Source organism: Clinocottus analis, unplaced genomic scaffold (genome assembly GCF_023055335.1).
Source record: "Clinocottus analis isolate CAN_PGR_092001 unplaced genomic scaffold, fCliAna1.0.p SCAF_3, whole genome shotgun sequence".
In the NCBI taxonomy this organism is placed as follows: Eukaryota; Metazoa; Chordata; class Actinopteri; order Perciformes; family Cottidae; genus Clinocottus; species Clinocottus analis.
The window spans coordinates 23137775-23158698 of NW_027176042.1; the positions used below are offsets into that span (position 1 = coordinate 23137775).

At 41.9% G+C, this 20924-nt stretch overlaps 4 protein-coding genes across 8 annotated transcripts; all 4 read right to left on the reverse strand.

The window, feature by feature from the left end:
• Nucleotides 1-77: 77 nt before the first annotated feature.
• Nucleotides 78-3776, reverse strand: isy1 (ISY1 splicing factor homolog). The gene is made up of 11 exons (XM_068594608.1): nt 3687-3776; nt 3331-3353; nt 2979-3030; nt 2814-2879; nt 2647-2689; nt 2399-2511; nt 2202-2319; nt 1988-2110; nt 1476-1588; nt 1098-1187; nt 78-270 (listed from the first exon to the last, which is right to left on the reverse strand). The coding sequence occupies exons 1-11, from the start codon at nt 3687-3689 to the stop codon at nt 163-165; spliced, it is 852 nt and encodes a 283-aa protein (XP_068450709.1). The 5' UTR covers nt 3690-3776; the 3' UTR covers nt 78-162.
• Nucleotides 3777-4848: 1072 nt separating this feature from the next.
• Nucleotides 4849-8648, reverse strand: LOC137795996 (CCHC-type zinc finger nucleic acid binding protein-like). Of its 4 annotated transcripts, none has more exons than XM_068593626.1 (5): nt 8506-8648; nt 7403-7510; nt 5826-5891; nt 5470-5731; nt 4849-5120 (listed from the first exon to the last, which is right to left on the reverse strand). In XM_068593626.1, the coding sequence occupies exons 2-5, from the start codon at nt 7497-7499 to the stop codon at nt 4997-4999; spliced, it is 549 nt and encodes a 182-aa protein (XP_068449727.1). In that variant the 5' UTR covers nt 7500-7510; nt 8506-8648; the 3' UTR covers nt 4849-4996. The 4 variants fall into 4 exon arrangements, with proteins under 4 accessions (XP_068449727.1, XP_068449728.1, XP_068449726.1 ...); XM_068593627.1 differs by lacking the exon at nt 8506-8648 and adding an exon at nt 8220-8383; XM_068593625.1 differs by lacking the exon at nt 8506-8648 and adding an exon at nt 8094-8233.
• A 766-nt stretch (nt 8649-9414) lies between these two features.
• On the reverse strand, nt 9415-13817 carry LOC137795995 (CCHC-type zinc finger nucleic acid binding protein-like). Its single transcript, XM_068593623.1, has 6 exons — nt 13690-13817; nt 12892-12997; nt 12521-12625; nt 12190-12261; nt 10683-10881; nt 9415-10023 (listed from the first exon to the last, which is right to left on the reverse strand). Exons 2-6 carry the CDS (start codon nt 12986-12988, stop codon nt 9930-9932), a joined length of 567 nt encoding a protein of 188 aa, XP_068449724.1. The 5' UTR covers nt 12989-12997; nt 13690-13817; the 3' UTR covers nt 9415-9929.
• An 874-nt stretch (nt 13818-14691) lies between these two features.
• Nucleotides 14692-18537, reverse strand: LOC137795998 (CCHC-type zinc finger nucleic acid binding protein-like). Of its 2 annotated transcripts, none has more exons than XM_068593628.1 (4): nt 18410-18537; nt 17381-17488; nt 15681-16020; nt 14692-15400 (listed from the first exon to the last, which is right to left on the reverse strand). In XM_068593628.1, exons 2-4 carry the CDS (start codon nt 17475-17477, stop codon nt 15355-15357), a joined length of 483 nt encoding a protein of 160 aa, XP_068449729.1. In that variant the 5' UTR covers nt 17478-17488; nt 18410-18537; the 3' UTR covers nt 14692-15354. The 2 variants fall into 2 exon arrangements, with proteins under 2 accessions (XP_068449729.1, XP_068449730.1); XM_068593629.1 differs by lacking the exon at nt 18410-18537 and adding an exon at nt 18055-18211.
• Between the last annotated feature and the right edge of the window lie 2387 nt (nt 18538-20924).

Consider the following 20924-nt stretch of genomic DNA (forward strand, 5'->3'; position numbering starts at 1 on the left):
AGAACGGTTTCTGGTGTTCAGGTTCTCTGACCTCTTAAAACCAACAAAACACGACAAGAACAACAAATTGAGCTGCAGAACGTTTTATTAAGAAACAGAGTAATGAAAAAAAAGAAGTTTTACATCAACAGACAGACTGGTTTACAGGACAGACAGACTGGTTTACACTCCCAGCAGAGTTCTGGCCGCCTGACTCTGAGCCTGAAGAGTCTCGCTGGCGTAACGCTGCAACAACTCCATCTTCTTCCTCCTGACGAGGGCCTCCTCCACCTGAGAGACGGACAGAGCGCTGTGAGGACATTTCTGCAATACTTCAGGACGGTTTAAACGTTGAAGTAGAAAGAGAGGCCGATGTGTATCTCATGGAGCACACAGGTAACAAGAGCATAAAACTCCTCGACACCCACATGTCACTCAAAGAAGACCCGCCCCCGATTGAGAAGAGCAGCCATCAAGACCAAAATGTTTTGTTTTTTTGCACCAGCTTGTAAACTTGTTTATTTCTAATATAAAGTTGGGCATTTTAACATGGAGGTCTATGGGGATGGACTCGCTTTAGGAGGCAGCCTCAAGTGGCCATTTTAAGAACTGCAGTATTTATTTTCTAGACGAGACAAACGACTACGTCTCTGGCAGCGACACTTTGTAGCCCCGCCCCTAAAGCGTCCACTGCTTTCTGGTCTGTTTGACTCTAAATGATCATAATTTACTAAATGAACATCATGCTGTATAGAAGAAGACTTGAAACTTGAGATTGACACAAACTCATATTTACAATGTTTACTGAGGGAATACATTAAGAGAGAAGTAGAGTCAGTTATATAGACTTCTATACAACCAGAGGAGTCGCCTCCCTAGTGGAGTCACCTCCCTTGTGGGCAGGAGAGAGAATGCAGGTTTAATACATGAAGCATAGACTTCTATACAATCAGAGGAGTCGTCCCCTGGTGGTCAGGAGAGAGAATGCAGCTTCAACACTTAAAGCATAGACTTCTATACAACATCTACATCTCGAGGTCTTGTTATATAAACAACGGTCCTCACATGTATAAAAAAAGACAAATGTGTGTGTGTGTGTGTGTGTGTGTGTGTCTCACCTCTTTCTGTGAGGGAACAGGTACGTGTGCGATGAAGGTGACTCCCCCCTCTTCTCCCTCTAGCTCCTCCCGGCTCTCCTCCTCATCAGGCTGCGCGCACACACACACAGAAAAACAAACACACCTCAGTGACAGGAAGTTGCACAGATAGCGTCGCCCATCTCCACAACTGTTCATAAACCTGCTAAAAATAAAGTTATAGATATCAATTAATCAATTTGTTCATCAGCAACTTTTTTTCCCCCCAAAACGCCCAGACAGTGTTGATGAAAGTCAGCTACAACCGGTATGTTTGATTGTCCGCATCCAGCATGTTTACAGTAATACAAATAATTCTACTTTTCTTCAACACCTTTGGGATTTAAAGGGACAGTTCACCTCTTCCTTGTGGACCGCGTAGATGCTCTCTTCCTCCTCTTCCTCTGGTTGCTTTTCTCCCGACAGACGAGACTCTCTCTCCGTTCTCCACTTCTGCACCGCCTCCAACAAAGCTAAGCACACATAATCTCATTTTAAATATATATTTATTAGGGCAAAGTTTAAATTTTTAAAACGAATTAATCGCATGATTTTTCGGCGATTAAACGCATTATGCGGTAAATTCAATAATTAAGTAAAAACTAGTGTATTGCAGGCTTTTGTTGTGAACAGGCACCAGAAGAAACATTTGTATTGATCTGGTTTCAAGTTTTGAGATAAGTTGCTTTTATTTTGAAGGCGAAAAACGGGTAGCGTAGTAGCATAGTGTGTCGTTTAGTGGCTAAAGCTACGTCTTTAAAGCCTGAAAATAATCTGGCAAAATCACACAGAAATAATTTAAATACATAAATTATAAAATAATCTGGCGGTGTACAATACATTAATCTGAATGTAAAAATAATCGAACAAACCTTGTTTCTCGTACTGAGCCTCCAGAGGAAGCAGCACTCCGTCGTCTTCGTCTCTGTAGCCGTAATACTCCGCGTCCACTTCTTTCATCAGGTCGGCCCTCGTCTTCCTCATCGCCGGGGAAGCTGTGAGTCACATGATCAGAGAGGACCAATCAGACAACAGCACACCGACAGGTTCGATGTATTGAACTGCGAAGACGAGGCGTTTACGTACGCTCCTTCTCGAACAGCTCTCTGACCCCCGGCAGGTCTCTGGCCGCGCCAAAGTATTTATATCCTCGATTTCCTGGAACCTCCTTCCCCTCGTGATCCAACATCCTCGGACCGACTCGCTGGGAAAAAAAACACACCGTCAGTGAACGTGCCTCACTAACGGGTCCTCGATGACACACACACACTGTGTTTATTTACCGCGTAGTCCGGTCCTCCCAACTCTTTGATGCGGACCTCCCAGTGACCTTTCTCCCTCAGCAGCTTGTTGATCTCATCATTCAGATCCCGAATCTTGAACTCCCCGAGACCAGCTAAAGACAGACATGACGGGACAGGAGGATGAAGACAAGGCGGGACAGAGACACAAACAGAGATCAAATGGCACACAGTTCAGAGTGTTTATAATCTTTCTAAAATAAATACACACACACATAAAATATACTCACCGTTCTGGATCTGAGCCACCTTCTTTGAGATCTCACTGATGATCTGGAACACACACACACACACACACACACACACACACAAAGACACACATACAGAGAGAGCAAGAGAGGTAAGTCAACCTCGACTCTCAGGTTGGAGCAAATAGTTGAGTCTGTAGAGTGTTTACCTGTCGTCTCCATTTCTCTGCTTTCGGCAGTTCACTGCACTCTGAAGCCAGAAAAGGTCTCCTCTCCTGCAGACAGGTGAAGACAGGTGAATATCCTCATACAGGTGAACGTCATTATACAGGTAGCAACTGCACAGTAACGAAGGTAGAACAGTAGAACCGCACCTTGACTTTTCCCTCGGCCAGCTGAGCATTTCTGAACCGAGCCAGAGCCGTCCTGATGAGACACGGAGGAGGAACACAGTTAAAGACGGCAGAACGTCAGCAGAACCTTGTGACCTGGTCGTTTTCCTGAAGTTACTTTACTCACGTTGATCAACTATTACGATGATCAATCACCTAATTTATCGGACAAGTATTGGTCGAGCAAAATAATAAGTTTCAATGTTGTTCAATAAAACAAAGGTCAATCAAGAAAAGCTACAGATAAATGAAAGCAGCTGTTAGATTGAACATTTAAATATACAAAAGTAATTATACATGTGTGCGTAAATATTAAAGTATATTAAATACTCACATGGCCTTCTCAGCGTTACGGGCCTGTGGAAAAGAACACCAGTTATAATAACATCATACATACATACAGTATTATTGCATTAGTATTAAATATAGTCTTTTTGTGACAATAATTGTGTTGTTTAATTAAATAAAATGCTCAAAGGATGAATTAGTACATTTAGAATCCAAACCGGAAGCCACTAACTTTAAGACTGAACCAGACTCGATTCAAAAACATGTAACTTCTGAGAGCCAGAGCCCTGCGGTGTTTATGATGTGTTAATAAATACAGTTCCGGTTTAAAAGGCTCGAAGCTTTCCATCGGCTGGATATTTATTAACTATTTGTGTGTAAATGTTAAATAAAGCGGCTCACCATTTTTGTTGCTGCTTTTTATGCGTTTACGAAGAATCCGTTCGTGGGGAAGAAGAACTGTGGGGACCTCAAAACGCGGCGACGCACAAACCGGAAAGACTCTGGAAGTTTCTTCTCCCGTTTCCGGTTTCGTGACGTGTTTATCAAACCGTTACCGCCACCTACTGGAGGAGGTTTTAATCTCCCGCCTTCCAGCATGATGACATATTACAACATGTAGAAATAAACTAAAATAATATAAAAAACAAAAAATAAAATAAAAATACAGGAATATTTGTAAAAATATATATCTATATATGTGTAAATAGATAAATACAGTAACATGACAAAAAATGAAAACATATCAAAGAAACATAAAATTAAATGAATTAAATTTAAATAAAATGAAATAGATGAGAATAAAAACTTTATTTTTTTATTAATAAAACAAATACATTAAAATGTTAACGTTCAAAACTTGTTTTGCATTATTTATTTATGTTTACAATTTGCTTGTATATAGACATTGTATTATTTATAACAAGACTATTTTCTTTTATTTATAACTCTTTCAATTTTATCCGATTGATTCATGTAAAGCACAATGTCTTGTTGTTAAAAGTCAACAAAAATAAAAGTTATTTTCTGAAAACATGTTGGTAATTATTTGTAAATGACAGTTAAATAAATCCTGTCTGAACTTCTCTTGCCGTCTTGTGAAATAAATTGATTGCTCAGTCGTCTTCCTTCTCCATAGTTTTTATTGTAAACTTACAGTCTGCAGTACAACCACATTACATTTTTACAGAAGCTCTGAGTGATATACAAAAATAACATTTAGATTTTCTCGTAAAAACATTAGCCCTCCGGACTTAAAACATTTAAAAAATATATTAGTGTTTTTGTCTTTGCTGCTGAGTCCATCCGTCTGATTCCAAACGCACCTTTAATTTAGGAATTATCGATGCTGCTTTTTTTGTCTGCTGTGCCCTGATCTGATTGGCTGGTTCGTTTCCCTGTTTCAGACCTGCGAGGTGATTGGCTGTTTCATAAGCACCCTTGGCGACAAAGGGGAGGAGCTAAACATGTTACTCTACTCTCTCAGCCAATGAAAAAGGCATAAAGGATTATTTGCACATCATGACACCAATACCAAACTAAAAGCCCCAAATTCAGTTATGTATTTAAAAAAAAGCAGAAGAAATTATTTTATTTTTTTAAGGCTCCTTCCTCCACCTGGTCCTATTGGCTGCTGTGAGGCTGACTGACAGGCCTCTGCGCCAATGAGAAGAGGATCACAGGAAATGAATAAAGAGGGAAGAGCTAAGGCGCTAGGGAGTTTCCTCATCGCTGTCCTCATTGGACAGGTCAACCGGATTCCCTTGGTCATGGCAGTTCTCCTCCGACTCCAACACCTTGCTGCAGTCTATCGCAATATGGCCGATCTCCCCACACCTGCAAACACATGCAAAGCCAACACTGGTGTCACTCCAGAACCAGCAAGTAAAACACACCAAAGAGGCTCCAAACTAAACTGAACCGTACTTTTTTGCTTTATTTACCTCCACTGCAGTTAGTTTTCCTTGTTGTATTATATTACCTGTTGTATTATATTACCTGTCGCATTACTTTACAGGCAAATTAAGTTTACCTGCAGCCGTTAGTTTACCTGTTGTTTACCTGAAGTGTTAGTTTACCTGTAGTTGGTAGTTTAGCTGTAGTTGGTAGTTTACCTCTAATGTTATGTTACCTGTAGCTGGTAGTTTACCTGTAGCTGGTAGTTTACCTGTAGCTACTAGTTTACCTTTTGCATTCAACCTTGTCGCAGTATCTCTGGATGTGTCCGAAGCCTTTACAGCAGTAGCATTCCTGCTTGTTGGCTTGGCTGCAGTCTCTGGCTCGGTGTCCGGGCTTCCCACAGGTGTAACATTCCTGCTTGCTGGCTTGGGGGCAGTCTCTGGCCTTGTGTCCGGCGTTGTTACAGTTGTGGCACAGCTGCTCTCGCTCACTCTTGGGCTCCGGGCAGTCTCTGGAGATGTGGCCTGTTTTGTGGCAGTTATAACAGACTGCAGGGACGAGTCATCCATTAGGACACGGTTTGGTAAAGAAAGCTGGATCCCATTGGACACTATGCGTGTGTGTGTGTGTGTGTCCTCTCACCGTCTTCAGTCTGTTCACAGTTGTTGGCCAGGTGTCCGTACTCCCCACAGCGATAACAGCTCTGATCTGAAACGCACAAAAACATCGATTACAGGTGTGTCTGTAATGTTTATTAAAGCAGTAGATCACTCAACACATCTTTATTCAACTATTTCACGATTTCTTCTGTATGTATTTTGCAGATCTTCTTCTTCATATTTTCAGCTACAGAATCCATTCAGGTTTCAAAATGTTCAGCTCCTTAAGGAGACGCGGGTTATGACTTTTCATATGTCAAACTTTTCAACTTTTGTAATTATTAAGCTTTTTATGACTTATTTTTTTAATGGAATCCTATTGAGAAAATCTTCAAATCTGCGTAAACTTTAAAAGCTTCAAAATGTAGCAAACTTTCAGCTACATACACCATTTAAACTTTCAAATGTTGACAAAACCTTCAGGCATTACTGTATACTTCAGAGTTTGTCTATCTTTTATACTTTTCGAAATGTCAGTTTTCACTTATGCTATTTTTTTTGGACCATTTCTGTCTTTACAAAAGGTTGTGTGTTGCACTGCTCAGAGTCCGTGACGTCATCGTCAGAGCACAATAGAGAAAAAAACATATTTTGTCAATAATTCCTAAATTTTTACACTTCATGCATCATTTAACAATGAAAATGTAAGAAATCTTGTGCTCGTTAAAGACGTAGGTTGATGGAATGAAACAGATTCACACAATTGGTTGCTGCCGCCTGAAAGCGAGAGGAAGTCCACCCTCTGCTTCATGTTCATTCTCCCTCCAAAACGATTTAAAGCTTTTATGAAAGATGGAGATCACCTTCAAATCCTCTGAAACTTCTTAAAAGCTTAAAAATCGCAGCATACTCTCAGCTACAGCCACCATTTCAACTTTTAAATGTAACTGTTTGTTTTATTTTCCTGACTTTAAAATTAGTGTTTATTGCAGCTCTGAGCACGTGGCATCACCATAACAACCAGTGACACAGATGCAGTCTTAGATGAGTTGTCCACTCTTTCAAAATAAAAGCCCCATGATTTAACTGTATCTTGACATGAAGCTCAAATGAGAATTTCTTTATTAAATACTTAATGCTCACAAATACTGTGACTACTGCTGCTAATATTTCAAATATTACTACTCCAACTGCTACTACTATTGCAAGTGGTAATACTACTACTGCTGCAACAAACTGTTTGCTGCTGTAATCCTGAAAAGGTACTCTACTACTACTACTACTACTACTACTACTACTACTACTACTGCTGCTGCTGCTGCTGCTGCTGCTGCTGCTACTTCTACTGTTGGTGAAACAGTTTTTTTCTTCTACTTCATCACTGATACTTCTACTGCTGCTGATTATATTATTCAGTGCTTTTGGGCTTCAACACTTTTCAGCAGGTAGTTTGCATTTTCAGCTATTTTTTTTTTTAGCTATTTCTTTTGCTATTTCTTTCCAATGTTTCAACTTCAAGCTTTCAGCATTCCAACATATGTTCAGGCAGAAAGTCACGGAGTACACAGTGTTGTGAGAACAGCTGAACTCTTTTTAAATTAAAACGTAATACTGGCTCACCTTTGCGAGCTCTATTTTTTATTTGTGCACCGCCGGTTGGACAGTCCCTCGCCCGATGACCTCTGACGCCACAACTGTAACACTCATTACTGCTCATCTCTGCAACAGCTGGACAGACAGACAGACAGACAAAGACATAATGAGAGAGACAGAAAGACAGACAGAGACATAATGAGACAGACAGACAAGCAGTGTAAATGTCTCCTCTGTGGATCTCTTCACAGTTTTACATAAGTTACTTTCTTTTAAAGATGTCCTCTGTGTCTCTAGAGCACATGACACGTGTGGTGCGTTCAGGTGCTCAGGTGTTTTCTGATTTCTCTCATCAGCTGAGAGACAAACGGGGGATTTAATGATTAAATAAAACTTGTGTCGACCAACTTTGTTGTTTGCTCTTGTCCTCCATAAGTGTCTAAAGTGTCCTCCCTAAGTGTCTTAAGTGTCCTCCCTAAGTGTCTTATGTCCTCCCTAAGTGTCTTGTGTCCTCCCTAAGTGTCTTAAGTGTCCTCCCTAAGTGTCTTATGTTCTCCCTAAGTGTCTTAAGTGTCCTCCCTAAGTGTCTTAAGTGTCCTCCCTAAGTGTCTTAAGTGTCTTACCGAAGTGTCCTCCTAGAGTCCTAAGTGTCCTCCCTAAGTGTCTTATGTCCTCCCTAAGTGTCTTATGTCCTCCCTAAGTGTCTTAAGTGTCTTACCGAAGTGTCCTCCTAGAGTCCTAAGTGTCCTCCCTAAGTGTCCTCGGCGTCTCAACAAACATGGAGTGAAGTTTCATTAAACTGATACTTTTTTTAAATAAAGCTTAAAAAGAACGAAGTGTTTACTTCCTGGTTTCGTCGGTTGCTCCTGAAAGGCCACTCCTACGACACGTCTGCCTCGCGCACACGAGAACAAACCAAATAATTAAATAATAACTAAACCAGTGAATTTAAACACCGGGACAAACTCAGTTTCGAGCCCCGGGGTGAACGGACCCTCCTCCGGCTCTGCGGGTTAACGGCTGTGCGTGAAGGGAACCGGGCGCGGGGGGAGGGGCACCGCAGCCCGGCGGCGGGGAGCCCGCTGCGGGGAGGACCAACGCGTACTGGTCGGTCCGGAGCTGAAACTCACCTCAGACCGTCAGAAAACCACTCAGTCTTCTCTCCTCTGCGCCTCCCGCGTTCTTCACTGCAGCCAAGCCCGCGCCGTGTCCTCGGTACGCGCGCGCTCTCGGTATTACGGTACGAGCGCGTCAGAACGGACTTCAAAATAAGAGCCAGGTTCCGGTGAACGTGACGGTCAGTCAATACTCCTGTAGATAAAGATACGTTCAATTAAACTAAATGGAGTGAAACATTACTCTGAATGAATGATAATAATTAAAACATTTTACATTACTACATGCAAACATGTTTTATTTCCATTATGTGAACACTATTACCTAATATCAAAAGCATATCACCAGGTACCTCTTCCAAGACAACCTAAAGTTTCAGGTTAATTGTAGACCTCCTCAATGTCTCACTCAGAGAAAAGGACATTTTGATGTTAGATTTCCAAAATAAAGCCCTTTCAAAACTTCTTTATCAGCCAATTTACCTCTAATTTCAGATTAGAGGAGAAAGGAAATGGCCCATAGTTAACACACTAAAGCCTTTTATATAATCCCCATTCATCAATTAATCCCACTCATTGTTTTATTTTAATGTATTTCAAGTTTTTACTTCAGTGGAGAAAACATTAAGTGCCCTCTTGGGTTCCCTCCAAGTAGAGAAAACGTGAGGATGTGCCCTCTACTTTTTTGATGTATAACTTTGAATCTATAATTTAATCAAAATTGTTTTTTTAAATATTTGAATTAATAATCATCTTTAATGTATGATGTAAATAAAGCACAATGTCTTGTTGTTAAAAGGCAACAAAAATAATAGGTATTTTCTGAAGACATCTTGGTAATTATTTATAAATGACAGTTAAATAAATCCTGTCCGAACTTCTCTTGGTGTCTTGTGAAATAAATGGACGGCTCCGTCGTCTTCCTCCTCCATGGTTTTTATTGTCAGGTTAAACTTACAGTCTGCAGTACAACCACATTACATTTTTACAGAAGCTCCGAGTGATATACAAAAATAACATTTGGATTTTCCTGTGAAAACATTAGCTCTCCAGATTTAAAATTGTGTATTTAAAAAAATATTAGCTTTTGTCTTCGTCGGTGAGTCGATGCGTCTGGTTCCAAACGCACCTTCAATTTAGGAATTATTAACGCTGCTTTTGTCGTCGGCTGCGCCCTGATCTGATTGGCTGGTTCGTTTCCCTGTGAGTTGATGAAGGGTTTCAGACCTGCAAGGTGATTGGCTGTTTGCTGGAGGCGGGGCCTACCACATTTATTTCAACAAACTGGGTTTGGACCGGAACAAGAAAATAAAGTTAATCTCTGTGTTGAAAAGAAAGAAACTGCTCTGATTGGCTGCTGTGAGGCTGACTGACGGGCCTTTGGGCGAATGAGAAGAGGAGGATCACAGGAAATGAATAAAGAGGCAAGAGATGAGGCGCTAGGTGGTTTCCTCGCCGGTGCAGTCCTTGGCCTGGTCATGCGAGTTCGACACCTTGCTGCAGTCAACCGAAACATGGCCGATCTCCCCACACCTGCAAACACATGCAACATACATATACTCACTCCAGAAGCAGCAAGTAAAACACTGAAGAGGCTCCAAACGTTCTTCTTTGTTTATTTACCTCCACTGCAGTTAGTTTACCTGTTGTATTATGTTACATGCAATTGAAGTTTACCTGTAGCTCTTAGTTTACCTGTAGTGTATAGTTTACCTGTAGCTGTTAGTTTACCTGTAGCTGTTAGTTTACCTGTAGCTGTTAGTTTACCTGTAGCTGTTAGTTTACCTGTAGTGCATAGTTTACCTGTAGTTTATAGTTTACCTGCAGCGTTAGTTTACCTGCAGCATTAATTTACCTGTAGTATTAGTTTACCTGCAGCGTAAGTTTACCTGTATTATTGGTTTACCTGCAGCATTAATTTACCTGCAGTATTAGTTTACCTGTAGCATTAGTTTACCTGTAGCATTAATTTCCCTGTAGTATTAGTTTTCCTGCAGCATTAATTTCCCTGCAGCATTAGTTTACCTGCAGTATTAGTTTACCTGCAGCATTAATTTCCTTGCAGCATTAGTTTACCTGGACATTAGTTTACCTGCAGCATTAATTTCCTTGCAGTATTAGTTTACCTGGACATTAGTTTACCTGCAGCATTAATTTCCTTGCAGTATTAGTTTACCTGGACATTAGTTTACCTGTAGCATTTGACCATGTCGCAGAATTTCTGGGTGTGTCCGTAGCCTCCGCAGCAGTAGCATTTCTGCTCGGTGCCGTGGGGGCAGTCTCTGGCCATGTGTCCAGCCTTCCCACAGCTGTAGCATTTCTGCTCTCGCTCCTTCTTGGGCTCCGGGCAGTCTCTGGAGATGTGACCCGTTGTGCCGCAGTTATAACAGGCTGCAGGGACGAGTCATCGATTAGGACACGGTTTGGTTCTCTCTGGTCCTCTGACATCACTTTCAACAGCTTCATGCATGAACATCACAACGTAACGACTTGTCCTTTAGTCCAGGACTGAGGACGTCTCACTGCGATATTATCACAATACTTTAGTCTTGCTACGTTATTATCGCGATACTTAGATCCCGATACAATATTATCACGATACTGCGATATCACAATTATGTAATATTATCACGATACTGCGATACATTGCGATATGTTGAATATTGTGATTTATAATTATTTTTTTTTCCAACCGCAAATTGTCCCCAAAGGAAAGCTTTGTCAACACATTTGATCTACGAAGATAAAAGTTTTCAGTCCGTTCGTCTCACTTCAAATAAGTTTTATTGCAGCAAAATGGGACAAACTGACCAACGCTGTCATAAATGTTGCGCCTGACAAACTGACGGAGAGGAGGCGGGGTTTATCAGGAAAGTCACCAGTTGACACGGCCAACGTTGTCTTGTGTGTCGAGCAGCGGCGCTACGAGTGACAGGAAGTCCAGGCGTTTGATTTAAACGCGGACGGTGCATTCCTACTTTCTTTCTCCGATGTCTCGATGTTTGTTTTGACCAACTTCCTAACAATCACTCTTGTCCTCCACAAGTGTCCTAAATGTCCTCCCTACGTGTCCTAAGGGCCTTTTCAAGGTATCCGAAGTGTCCTCCATGAGTGTCCTAACTAAGTCTTCTACATAAGTGTCCTCCCTAAGTGTTTTCCCTAAAAGTCCTCTGAAGTATGCTCCCAAAGTGTCCTTCCTAAGTACCCCCCTTAAGTGTCCCCTTAAAGTGTCCTCCCTATAGTGTCCTCCCTTAAAGTGTCCTAAGGGTCCTCCCTAGGTATCCTACGTGTCCAACATAGGTGTCCAAAGTGTCCTTCCTAAAAGTTCTCCTAAGGGTCCTCCCTAAGTGTTCTCAGGGTCCTCTGCTGAACCTCACCAGACAACAGAGCACCATTTAGAGGGCTGAAAAAGCAATTGAGTTTTATTATTCTAGGACCAAAAAGCTTTGATTGAATCAAAGATCGATAGTTGGCTTCCAATGTAATTTTTTTTCTCCCATCGCCCCGACTAACCTGTAGTCAGGGGTCAGTTGTAGAATAGTTTAGTGCTAGTAAAGTTGTAGTTAGGTTTTAGTGAAGAGTTGTCATGGGTTAGTAGAGAAAGTTTATCCTGCTGGACACTATGCACAGTGTGTGTGTGTGTGTGTGTGTGTGTGTGTGTGTGTGTGTGTGTGTATGTATGTATGTGTGTCCTCTTACCGTCTTCAGTTTTTTCACAGTCTCTGGCGAAGTGTCCGTGCCCGCCGCAGCGATAACAGAACTGATCAGAATCTGAAACACACAAACAAACAAACTGATTACAGAGGTGTGTGTGTGTGTGATGTTTGTTAAAGCACAAGTTAGCTGAACTAGATCACGCAACACAAAGCACTGAAACCACATTATTGAATCCATCTGCTCAGAGTCAGAGAGGAACTAAGTGCATGAACTTCAGCACCTCGAGGGTTTAAACCACAGTGTTGTTGTTGTTGTTGTTGTTGGGAACAGCTGAACCCTTTCATGGTGAAATAAAAATGTAACATTGGCTCACCTCTGTGAGCTCTCACATGTCCGTGCCCTCCTCTGCCGCCGTGTGGACAGTCCCTCGCACAGTGACCAGAGCCCTGACAATTATAACACTTAATGTCTCCAGCGCCTGGAAAGAGAGAGAGAGAGAGACAGAGAGAGAGAGAGACAGAGAGAGAGAGAGAGAGAGAGAGAGAGAGAGAGAGAGAGAAAGAAAGAGAGAGTAAATGTCTCCTCTGTGGATGACTTCACAGGTTTACATGATGCTCAGAGTCAGAGTGTAACTAAGAACATGAACTTTAGCACCTTGAGGGCTCAAACCACTGTGTTGTTGTTGTTGTTATTGTTGTTTGTGATAACAGCTCAACACTTTTAATAATAAAATAAGAGGCTCACCTCTGTAACTTCTGTGAACTTTATCTTGTCCTTGGTGTGGACACTCCCTTGCCCAGTGACCAGAGCCGTGACAATTATAACACTCACCACTGCTCATCTCTGCAAGCTGGAGAGAGAGAGAGAGAGAGAGAGAGAGAGAGAGAGAGAGAGAGAGAGAGAGAGAGAGTAATGACTTCCTGTGCGCTTCTGTGTTTAAGAAAAACTGGTTTGGCAACAAAGTTCCTGAACGTTTTCAACAAGCAGCGACACGTCTACCGCCAACTTTGTCCTTCACTCTTGTCATCCTACTTGGTGTTTCCCTAAAAGTCCTCGTAAGAGTCCTTCCTTAGTGTCCTCCCCAGGTTTCCTCCCTAAGTTTCCTACCTAAGTGTCCTAGGTGTCCTAAGTTTTCGCCCAAACTGTCGTCCCTAAGTGTCCTAAAAAGAACCAGGTGTTTACTTCCTGGTTTCGTCGACGTTGCTCCTGAAAGGCCACTCCTACGACACGTCTCCCTCGCGCACACGAGAATAAACCAAATAATTAATAAAAAATAAATAAACCAGTGAATTTAAACACCGGGACAAACTCAGTTTCGAGCCCCGGGGTGAACGGACCCTCCTCCGGCTCTGCGGGTTAACGGCTGTGCGTGAAAGGAACCGGGCGCGGGAGCACCAGAGGGCCGCTGCTGCGGGTTACCGTCTGCTCCACCGCGAGGACATGTGCGATGCTCTGCGGGGGGAGGGGCACCGCAGCCCGGCGGCGGGGAGCCCGCTGCGGGGAGGAACAACGCGTACTGGTCGGTCCGGAGCTCAAACTCACCTCAGACCGTCAGAAAACAACTCAGTCTTCTCTCCTCTGCGCCTCCCGCGTTCTTCACTGCAGCCAAGCCCGCACGGTGTCCTCGGTACGCGCGCGCTCTCGGTATTACGGTACGAGCGCGTCAGAACGGACTTCAAAATAAGAGCCAGGTTCCGGTGGCCGATCCATTATTACATTAAACTAAATAAATGAGTGAAACAATATACTTCATGAATGATAACGAATACACATTTAAATTACCACATGCAAAAATGTATTTTAAGAAACATTTGTATTTCCATTGTGTGAAGACTGATACCTCATGTTGGAAGCATGCGGCCTCTGAAAGTATCAGGACACTGTCTAATGTCAAAATAAAAGCCCTAGAAAATCTCATTCATGAGCCAATGTGCCTAATTTCAGATCAGGTTTTTTTTAGGCCCATATGTTGCCTCCTAGTGGAGAAAACGTGATTTAATATTATTTAAACATGTCAAGTCGACAGTTTTTCAAAGTTCCAACGCGTAAATTAGATTTATTCATAATAAATAATATATATTAAATATTGTAATTAAAAAAAAAAAATATATATATATATATATATATATATATATTTATTAATGACTATTTACATGTTTAAACAATCAAGTCCTTTAAAGGAAATTCATGTTTTTAGTTTACAATTTCTATGGTAGCTCATTTACGCCAAGAAAAGAAAAATTGTAAAGTTTTATGAGTCCAACTTTAAACTTATAAATCAACATTTTCACTTACCATAATTATTTTTAAATTAATCATAGGACTATGTTTTTAATGTATAACTTTTACTCTTTCATGTAATCGGATTCATTCATGTTTTTTTTAATATTTTTGTAAAGCACAAAGTCTTGTTGTTAAAGGTCAATAAAAATAAAATAGTTATTTTCTCAAAACATGTTGGTCATTATTTATAAATGACAGTTAAATAAATCCGGTCTGAACTTCTCTTGGTGTCTTGTGAAATAAATGGACGGCTCCGTCGTCTTCCTCCTCCATGGTTTTTATTGTCAGGTTAAACTTACAGTCTGCAGTACAACCACATTACATTTTTACAGAAGCTCTGAGTGATATACAAAAATAACATTTGGATTTTCTTGTGAAAACATTAACTCTCCGGACTTAAAATTGTGTATTTAAAAAAATATTAGTTTTTGTACTCGTCGGTGAGTCGATCCGTCTGGTTCCAAACGCACCTTTAATTTAGGAATTATTAACGTTGTCTGCTGTGCCCTGATCTGATTGGCTGCATTGTTTCCCTGTGTAGTGTAGGCGGGGCCCATCACATTTATTTCAACAAACTGGGTTTGGACCAGAACAAGAAAATAAAGTTAATCTCTGTGTTATAAAGAAAGAAACCAACATGCTTCAACAAAGCTTTGCACATCATGACAGTGCTACCAAACTAAAAGCCCAAATTCAGTTTTGTATCTTAAAAATGCAGAAGAAAGTATTTTATCTTATTTTTTAAGGCTCCCTTATCCACCTGCTCCGATTGGCTGCTGTGAGGCTGACTGACAGCCCTCTGGGCCAATGAGAAGCGGAGGCTCACAGGAAATGAATAAAGAGGGAAGAGATGAGGTGCTAGGTGGTTTCCTCGATGGTGCACTCCTTGGCCAGGTGACCCGGCTTCCCACAGGCACAGCGGTTCTACTCCTTTCTGCAGTCAACCGCCATGTGGCCGATCTCCTCACACCTGCAGAAAACACACAAAGCCAACAATAGTGTTACTGGTTTACCTGTAGCTGTTAGTTTACTTTTAGTTGTCAGTTAACCCGTAGCTAACGTTTACCCGTAGCTAACGTTTACCTGTAACTACGAGTTTACCCGTAGCTAACAGTTTAGCCGTAGCTAACAGTTTACCTTAAGTATTAGTTTATCTGCAGCTGTTCACCTATAGTATTACTTTACCCGTAGTATTAATTTACCTGTAGTATGAGTTTACCTGTAGTATTAGTTTATCTGCAGCTGTTTACCTGTTGCATTTGACCTTTTCGCAGTTCTTCTGGAGGTGTCCGAGTTCCCCGCAGGAGTTGCATTTCTGCTTGTTGGCATGGGGGCAGTCTCTGGCCATGTGTCCAGAGGTCTCACAGTTGTAGCATTTCATCGCTCGGTCATTCTTCTTGGGCTCCGGGCAGTCTCTGGAGATGTGACCAATGTTCTGACAGTTGTAGCACTTGATCTCTTGCTCATTCTTCTTGGGCTCCATGCAGTCTCTGGCCAGGTGTCCAGGGTTCTGGCAGTTGTAGCACTTCCGGTCGGGGGCATTGGGGCAGTCTCTGGAGATGTGCCCCGTTGTGCCGCAGTTATAACAATCTGCAGGGACGAGTCATTGATCAGGACACGGTTTGGTTCAATGTGTGACCTCTCTGGTCCTCTAAATGCTGCGTTCACATCAAAAGCGTTCCAAATATTCACTCGACTATATGTGGTTATTTTGCGGCGGAAAGGGGGCGCACTCTGCTGGCGTAAAAAATTGACAACTTTTTGGGGTATAAACGCAGCATACCATCACTTTAAAACAGTTTTATGCATAAATATCACAATGCATCTACATCCTGGACTCGTCCTTTAGTCTAGGACTGAGTGGAGTAATGAAACCCACAACTACAGCAGGATTACACAAACCTGCAGCGACTAACCTGTAGTCAGCAAGTTAGTTATGGAATAGTTTAGTCACGTTTAGTAAAGTCAGTATTTCCTCTAACATTATATTAGGATGTATTATTATTTTTTCTGTGGTTGAGTCTCTCAAAACAGATCAAAACTCAACATTGAGCATTAATTGAGAGCGGACGTATCAAGTCTACAACCCCTAGGGGGCAGACTGAGCGATTGTTGTACAAAACTGTAAATTATAGCTTGTTTTATGAATAAAAAGCTAAAAACTGCTGTAATTGGGTGCATTGAACAGCATAAGTAATATACAAGTGAAATATATGGTTTGGTACATGAGAAAATTCAAATAGCCCCCCCCAATGGACATATTGAGCCCCAATGAGACCTCGCCTGAATGTTCTCTGTACTAAACCATCTCTAACTTTGTTCTGCTTCATTTATCAAAGAATGTTCACATGTTTAATATTCACATGTTGAATCTTCACATGTTGAATCTTCACATGTTGAATCTTCACATGTTGAATCTTCACATGTTGTGCTATAGTTCGGGTTAGGGTTGGACCTTACAGCTGCATCATCTCAAACAAATAATCATCCTGAAAGTGATTATCATTTCTTTCTGTGTGTCATCTTCATTTACTCTTAACCAGTAACATATAGACTGATATTTACAGATCTGAACAACATCTCACATGTGTACCTTTTATTATAACATCAACATTATTCAAATAGCCCTAGTGGTTGCAGAGATACACCCTGTTTAGTTTGGGTGTGACATTTGAGAAAAGGGCCTAAAAATAGGTTGCTTTCTAAAAGGTTAGGTGTTTGTGTCACTCCACTGAAGCTGTAAACCGGGGAAACACTGAATGTATGAGTCATGGGTTAGTAAAGAGGTAGTAAATGATTAGTCATTTGTTAGTTAACGGATTACTGAAACTAGATTAATGAATTAATCTGCCTAGAGTCAAAAAGTAACTAGGTACATGAACCACAAACCAGTGTTTGTGGGAACAGCTGAACCCTTTCACAATAAAATAAAAATGTAATATTGGCTCACCTCTGCGAACTTTCCCTTGTCCTTGCCCTCCGCCGCTGGGACAGTTCCTGGCGATGTGACCAGAGCCATTACAGTTATAACACCCGGAATTGCTCATGTTTGAAACGGCTGCAAAGACAGACAGACAGATTGAGAGACAGATTAAAACAGACGGATTGAGACAAACAGCTTGAGAGAAACAGATTCATAGAGACCCACAGGCGGACATGACACACATCTGATGCGTTCAGGTGCTCCGTTTCTGTTTTTTTTTAGAGCTTCGGTGTTTTAATTGGAATAAATGATACAAGTGTTTTGAACAAGCGTTGATACGTCCACCGCCAACTTCTTCTTATTGTCCTCCAAGTGTCCTAAGTGCAATCCCTAAGTGTCCTAAGTGTCCTCCCTAGGAGTCCTAGGTGTCCTCTGTAAGTGTTGTCCCTAAGTGGCCTCCCTAACTGTTGTCCCCAAGTGGCCTCCCTAACTGTTGTCCCTATGTGGCCTCCCTAACTGTTGTCCCTATGTGGCCTCCCTAAGTGTCATAGGTGTCCTCAAGTGTTCGAAGTGTCTTCCCTAAGTTTCCTAGGTGTCCTCCTTAAGTGTCCTCGGCGTCTCAACGAACAGCGAGTAAAGTGTCATTAAACTGATCCATGTATAGTTCTTTAAATAAACCCTAAAAAGAACGAAGTGTTTACTTCCTGGTTTCGTCGACGTTGCTCCTGAAACGCCACTCCTACGACACGTCTCCCTCGCGCACACGAGAATAAACCAAATAATAAAAAATAACTAAACCAGTGAATTTAAACACCGGGACAAACTCAGTTTCAAGCCCCGGGGTGAACGGACCCTCCTCCGGCTCTGCGGGTTAACGGCTGTGTGTGAGGGGAACCGGGTGAGGAGCACCAGAGGGCCGGTGCTGCGGGTTACCGTCTGCTCCACCGCGAGGACATGTGCGCTATTCTGCGGGGGGAGGAGCACCGCAGTCCGGCGGCGGGGAGCCCGCTGCGGGGAGGAACAACACGTACTGGTCGGTCCGGAGCTCAAACTCACCTCAGACCGTCAGAGAACAACTCAGTCTTATCTCCTCTGCGCCTCACGCGTTCTTCACTGCAGCCAAGCCCGCACGGTGTCCTCGGTACGCGCGCGCTCCGGGTATTACGGTACGAGCGAGTCAGAACGGACTTCAAAATAAGAGCCAGGTTCCGGTCAACGCGAAAAGACACGTCACGTTCATTAAAAAAAAGGTCATACAGCACGTCTGAAAATACATTAATTAATTAAACTAAATGAATGAGTGAAAAAATAATTAATAAAAAAAATGCCTCATTAATTTTATTTAACATTTGAAATGTTAATTATATTTTGTCTAAGCGACACTTTGAGGTGTTTTACTCCTAATCTGAAATTAAATTATTTTGTAACTATTGACCATTTCCTTTCAGATCTAATCTGAATGTAAAGTTAAATTGGCTCATGTAGTGTGATTATAATATATATTATACAGGTAAAAAAAATAAAAAAAAAATTCTCCTTGGAGATTAATAAAGTACTTTTCATTCATAAGTATTCACACAATGGAACTAAAACATCTTCCTTGGCATACATTTTGCATGTGGTATATTGTATTAATTTTAGTTAATAGTACGTCTTGCACTCATTTAGTATTATTCATTTATGTGTCTGTATTTACAGATTTATTGCATATATGTGACGTAACATCACGTTCACCGGAAGTTTGCTTTTATTTTGAAGTCTGATCTCAGACTCTCGTACCGTAATGCCGAGTTCACTCGCATGACAAAAAACCACGTGCGGGCTGCCATGACTGTCGTTCGCCTCACCCACGCACACGCCCTGCTGCATTCAACTGCAGTCGGAAATTAACTGTGATGTTTTCTCTCTGAACAATGAAGTTAATTTATTCCCGATGTCAAAAGGTTGCATGACACCTGAACACACTAAACACATTTAGATACCACTTCCTCGTGTCCATCTGTCATATAATCTCATCCATTGTTTAATTTAAATGTATTTATTAGTTAAAAACTGCATGCGATGTCATGAGACTTATAAACCAGCGGGAATGACAAGCCACTCGACACATTTTCCTCTAGCTCTCAACACCTACCGAAAGTGAAACGTGGTGAAATGTCATCGGGGGTGATTTCTGCGTTCTGGTGCTTTCCTGCTGATCATCCAGATCAATACTGCAGCAATCACTCACTATTCCGAGTCACTACAGCTTCCTCGAACGCACCATCGCCGGAAAGCGTATTGTCTCAATTCCGGTTGCCACCGTGGTGCGTGTTAGCCGATAACGTACTTGTCTCAACTCCGGCTATAAACCAAGCTAAATGTGTGATACTCTTCAGTTCAAGCGGCTGCATACCTGCTTTACATCTTTAACGTTTAAACACTCGACTCATCAAACTGTCTTACCTTCACATTGTTTGTTCGGCTGAACATTAGCTACCTTACTTTAGCTTAGCTGCTCGCAATAGCGTCCCCTCCTACTCGCTCTTGCTCAGCGTATCACATGTTTAGATATCCCCCTGCCTCCTTTTAAATATAACTAACGCTACGTGTAATAAGTGTAGTTTGTTTGCTCGGCTAGAGGCAGGTCTCACTGGGTCTGCACTATCGAAGATTAGACTAGCTACATTAGCCAGCCCAATCCCCATAGTCGTTGTGGACCAGTTAGCTTTAGCTTCTGTTAGCGTTAGCTGTTCCCTGGCAGCCCCAAGCAGCTGTGACAGTGGGTGACTGAAGGAAGCAGAAGTCAGCTCACTGTGCACCATCAACCTCTTCACGTGTCTAACATTTTGCTTTAGTAGCACTAAAATATATCTTACTGATAGCACTTTGTAGTTTAACTTTATTGAAGAAATGGTAATTTCTTGTTCTGAGTTTGTACTCAGAGTGGAATGCACTTATTGTAAGTCGCTTTGGATAAAAGCGTCAGCTAAAAGTTCTCCCCACTCAGCGACACAGCCGCTGAGAAACCAACTTTAGTTGTCAGCAGCTCCTTAGTCAGAAACGTGAAGATAATGAAGCCAGAGACCACAGTCACATGTATTTCTGAGGCCCGAGCGGGCGACGTTGAGTCCTATTTAAATCTGTGAGCTCAGGGTGAACGTATATACAGTAAGATTGTAAGTCATTGTAATGACTCCCGACTTTGTAATTCAACTCAAATCAATGTGGAGTCGGTGTGTGCTTACGCCAAAACAATCTTGCATTCAGTAGTTTCCTCGGGCCCTCTCCCAAACACGGTCACTGATGAGACGTATAGCCGCATGTCAACATTCCACCCCTATTGTCAGGATGGTGTCCACCAAACAGTGTGGGCTTTGTAGATAACTACCGGTCTTTCTGGGGAAACCTGTTCTGATCTGAGTGACGGCATGCATTTTCTTTAAGGCAGTTGACCACCTTTAACTCTATAGAGACTGTGTCTGCAGTGAATACCTGTGACAGGGCCGGACTCAAGACATCAGTGCAGCTGCACTTCAATAAATGATTTTAAATGTGGAGTTGGACAATATTTGATATATGGACAGGTTCA

What these genes read in the sequence shown, in the direction of transcription:
- isy1 (XM_068594608.1), bottom strand. An exon ending in TGGGAGGACCGGACTACGCG is followed by an intron (nt 2,320 to 2,398) that starts GTAAATAAACAC and finishes TTTTTTTCCCAG; the next exon opens with CGAGTCGGTCCGAGGATGTT. An exon ending in CTGTTCCCTCACAGAAAGAG is followed by an intron (nt 271 to 1,097) that starts GTGAGACACACA and finishes TCCGTCTCTCAG; the next exon opens with GTGGAGGAGGCCCTCGTCAG.
- LOC137795996 (XM_068593626.1), bottom strand. Translation starts at nt 7,499, where the DNA reads ATGAGCAGTAATGAGTGTTACAGTTGTGGCGTCAGAGGTCATCGGGCG. An exon ending in CTGTGAACAGACTGAAGACG is followed by an intron (nt 5,732 to 5,825) that starts GTGAGAGGACAC and finishes TCGTCCCTGCAG; the next exon opens with TCTGTTATAACTGCCACAAA. An exon ending in GACAAGGTTGAATGCAAAAG is followed by an intron (nt 5,121 to 5,469) that starts GTAAACTAGTAG and finishes ATGTGTTTGCAG; the next exon opens with GTGTGGGGAGATCGGCCATA.
- LOC137795995 (XM_068593623.1), bottom strand. Translation starts at nt 12,988, where the DNA reads ATGAGCAGTGGTGAGTGTTATAATTGTCACGGCTCTGGTCACTGGGCA. An exon ending in ACATGTGAGAGCTCACAGAG is followed by an intron (nt 12,262 to 12,520) that starts GTGAGCCAATGT and finishes TGTGTGTTTCAG; the next exon opens with ATTCTGATCAGTTCTGTTAT. An exon ending in GACATGGTCAAATGCTACAG is followed by an intron (nt 10,024 to 10,682) that starts GTAAACTAATGT and finishes ATGTGTTTGCAG; the next exon opens with GTGTGGGGAGATCGGCCATG.
- LOC137795998 (XM_068593628.1), bottom strand. Translation starts at nt 17,477, where the DNA reads ATGAGCAATTCCGGGTGTTATAACTGTAATGGCTCTGGTCACATCGCC. An exon ending in ACAAGGGAAAGTTCGCAGAG is followed by an intron (nt 16,021 to 17,380) that starts GTGAGCCAATAT and finishes TCGTCCCTGCAG; the next exon opens with ATTGTTATAACTGCGGCACA. An exon ending in GAAAAGGTCAAATGCAACAG is followed by an intron (nt 15,401 to 15,680) that starts GTAAACAGCTGC and finishes TGTTTTCTGCAG; the next exon opens with GTGTGAGGAGATCGGCCACA.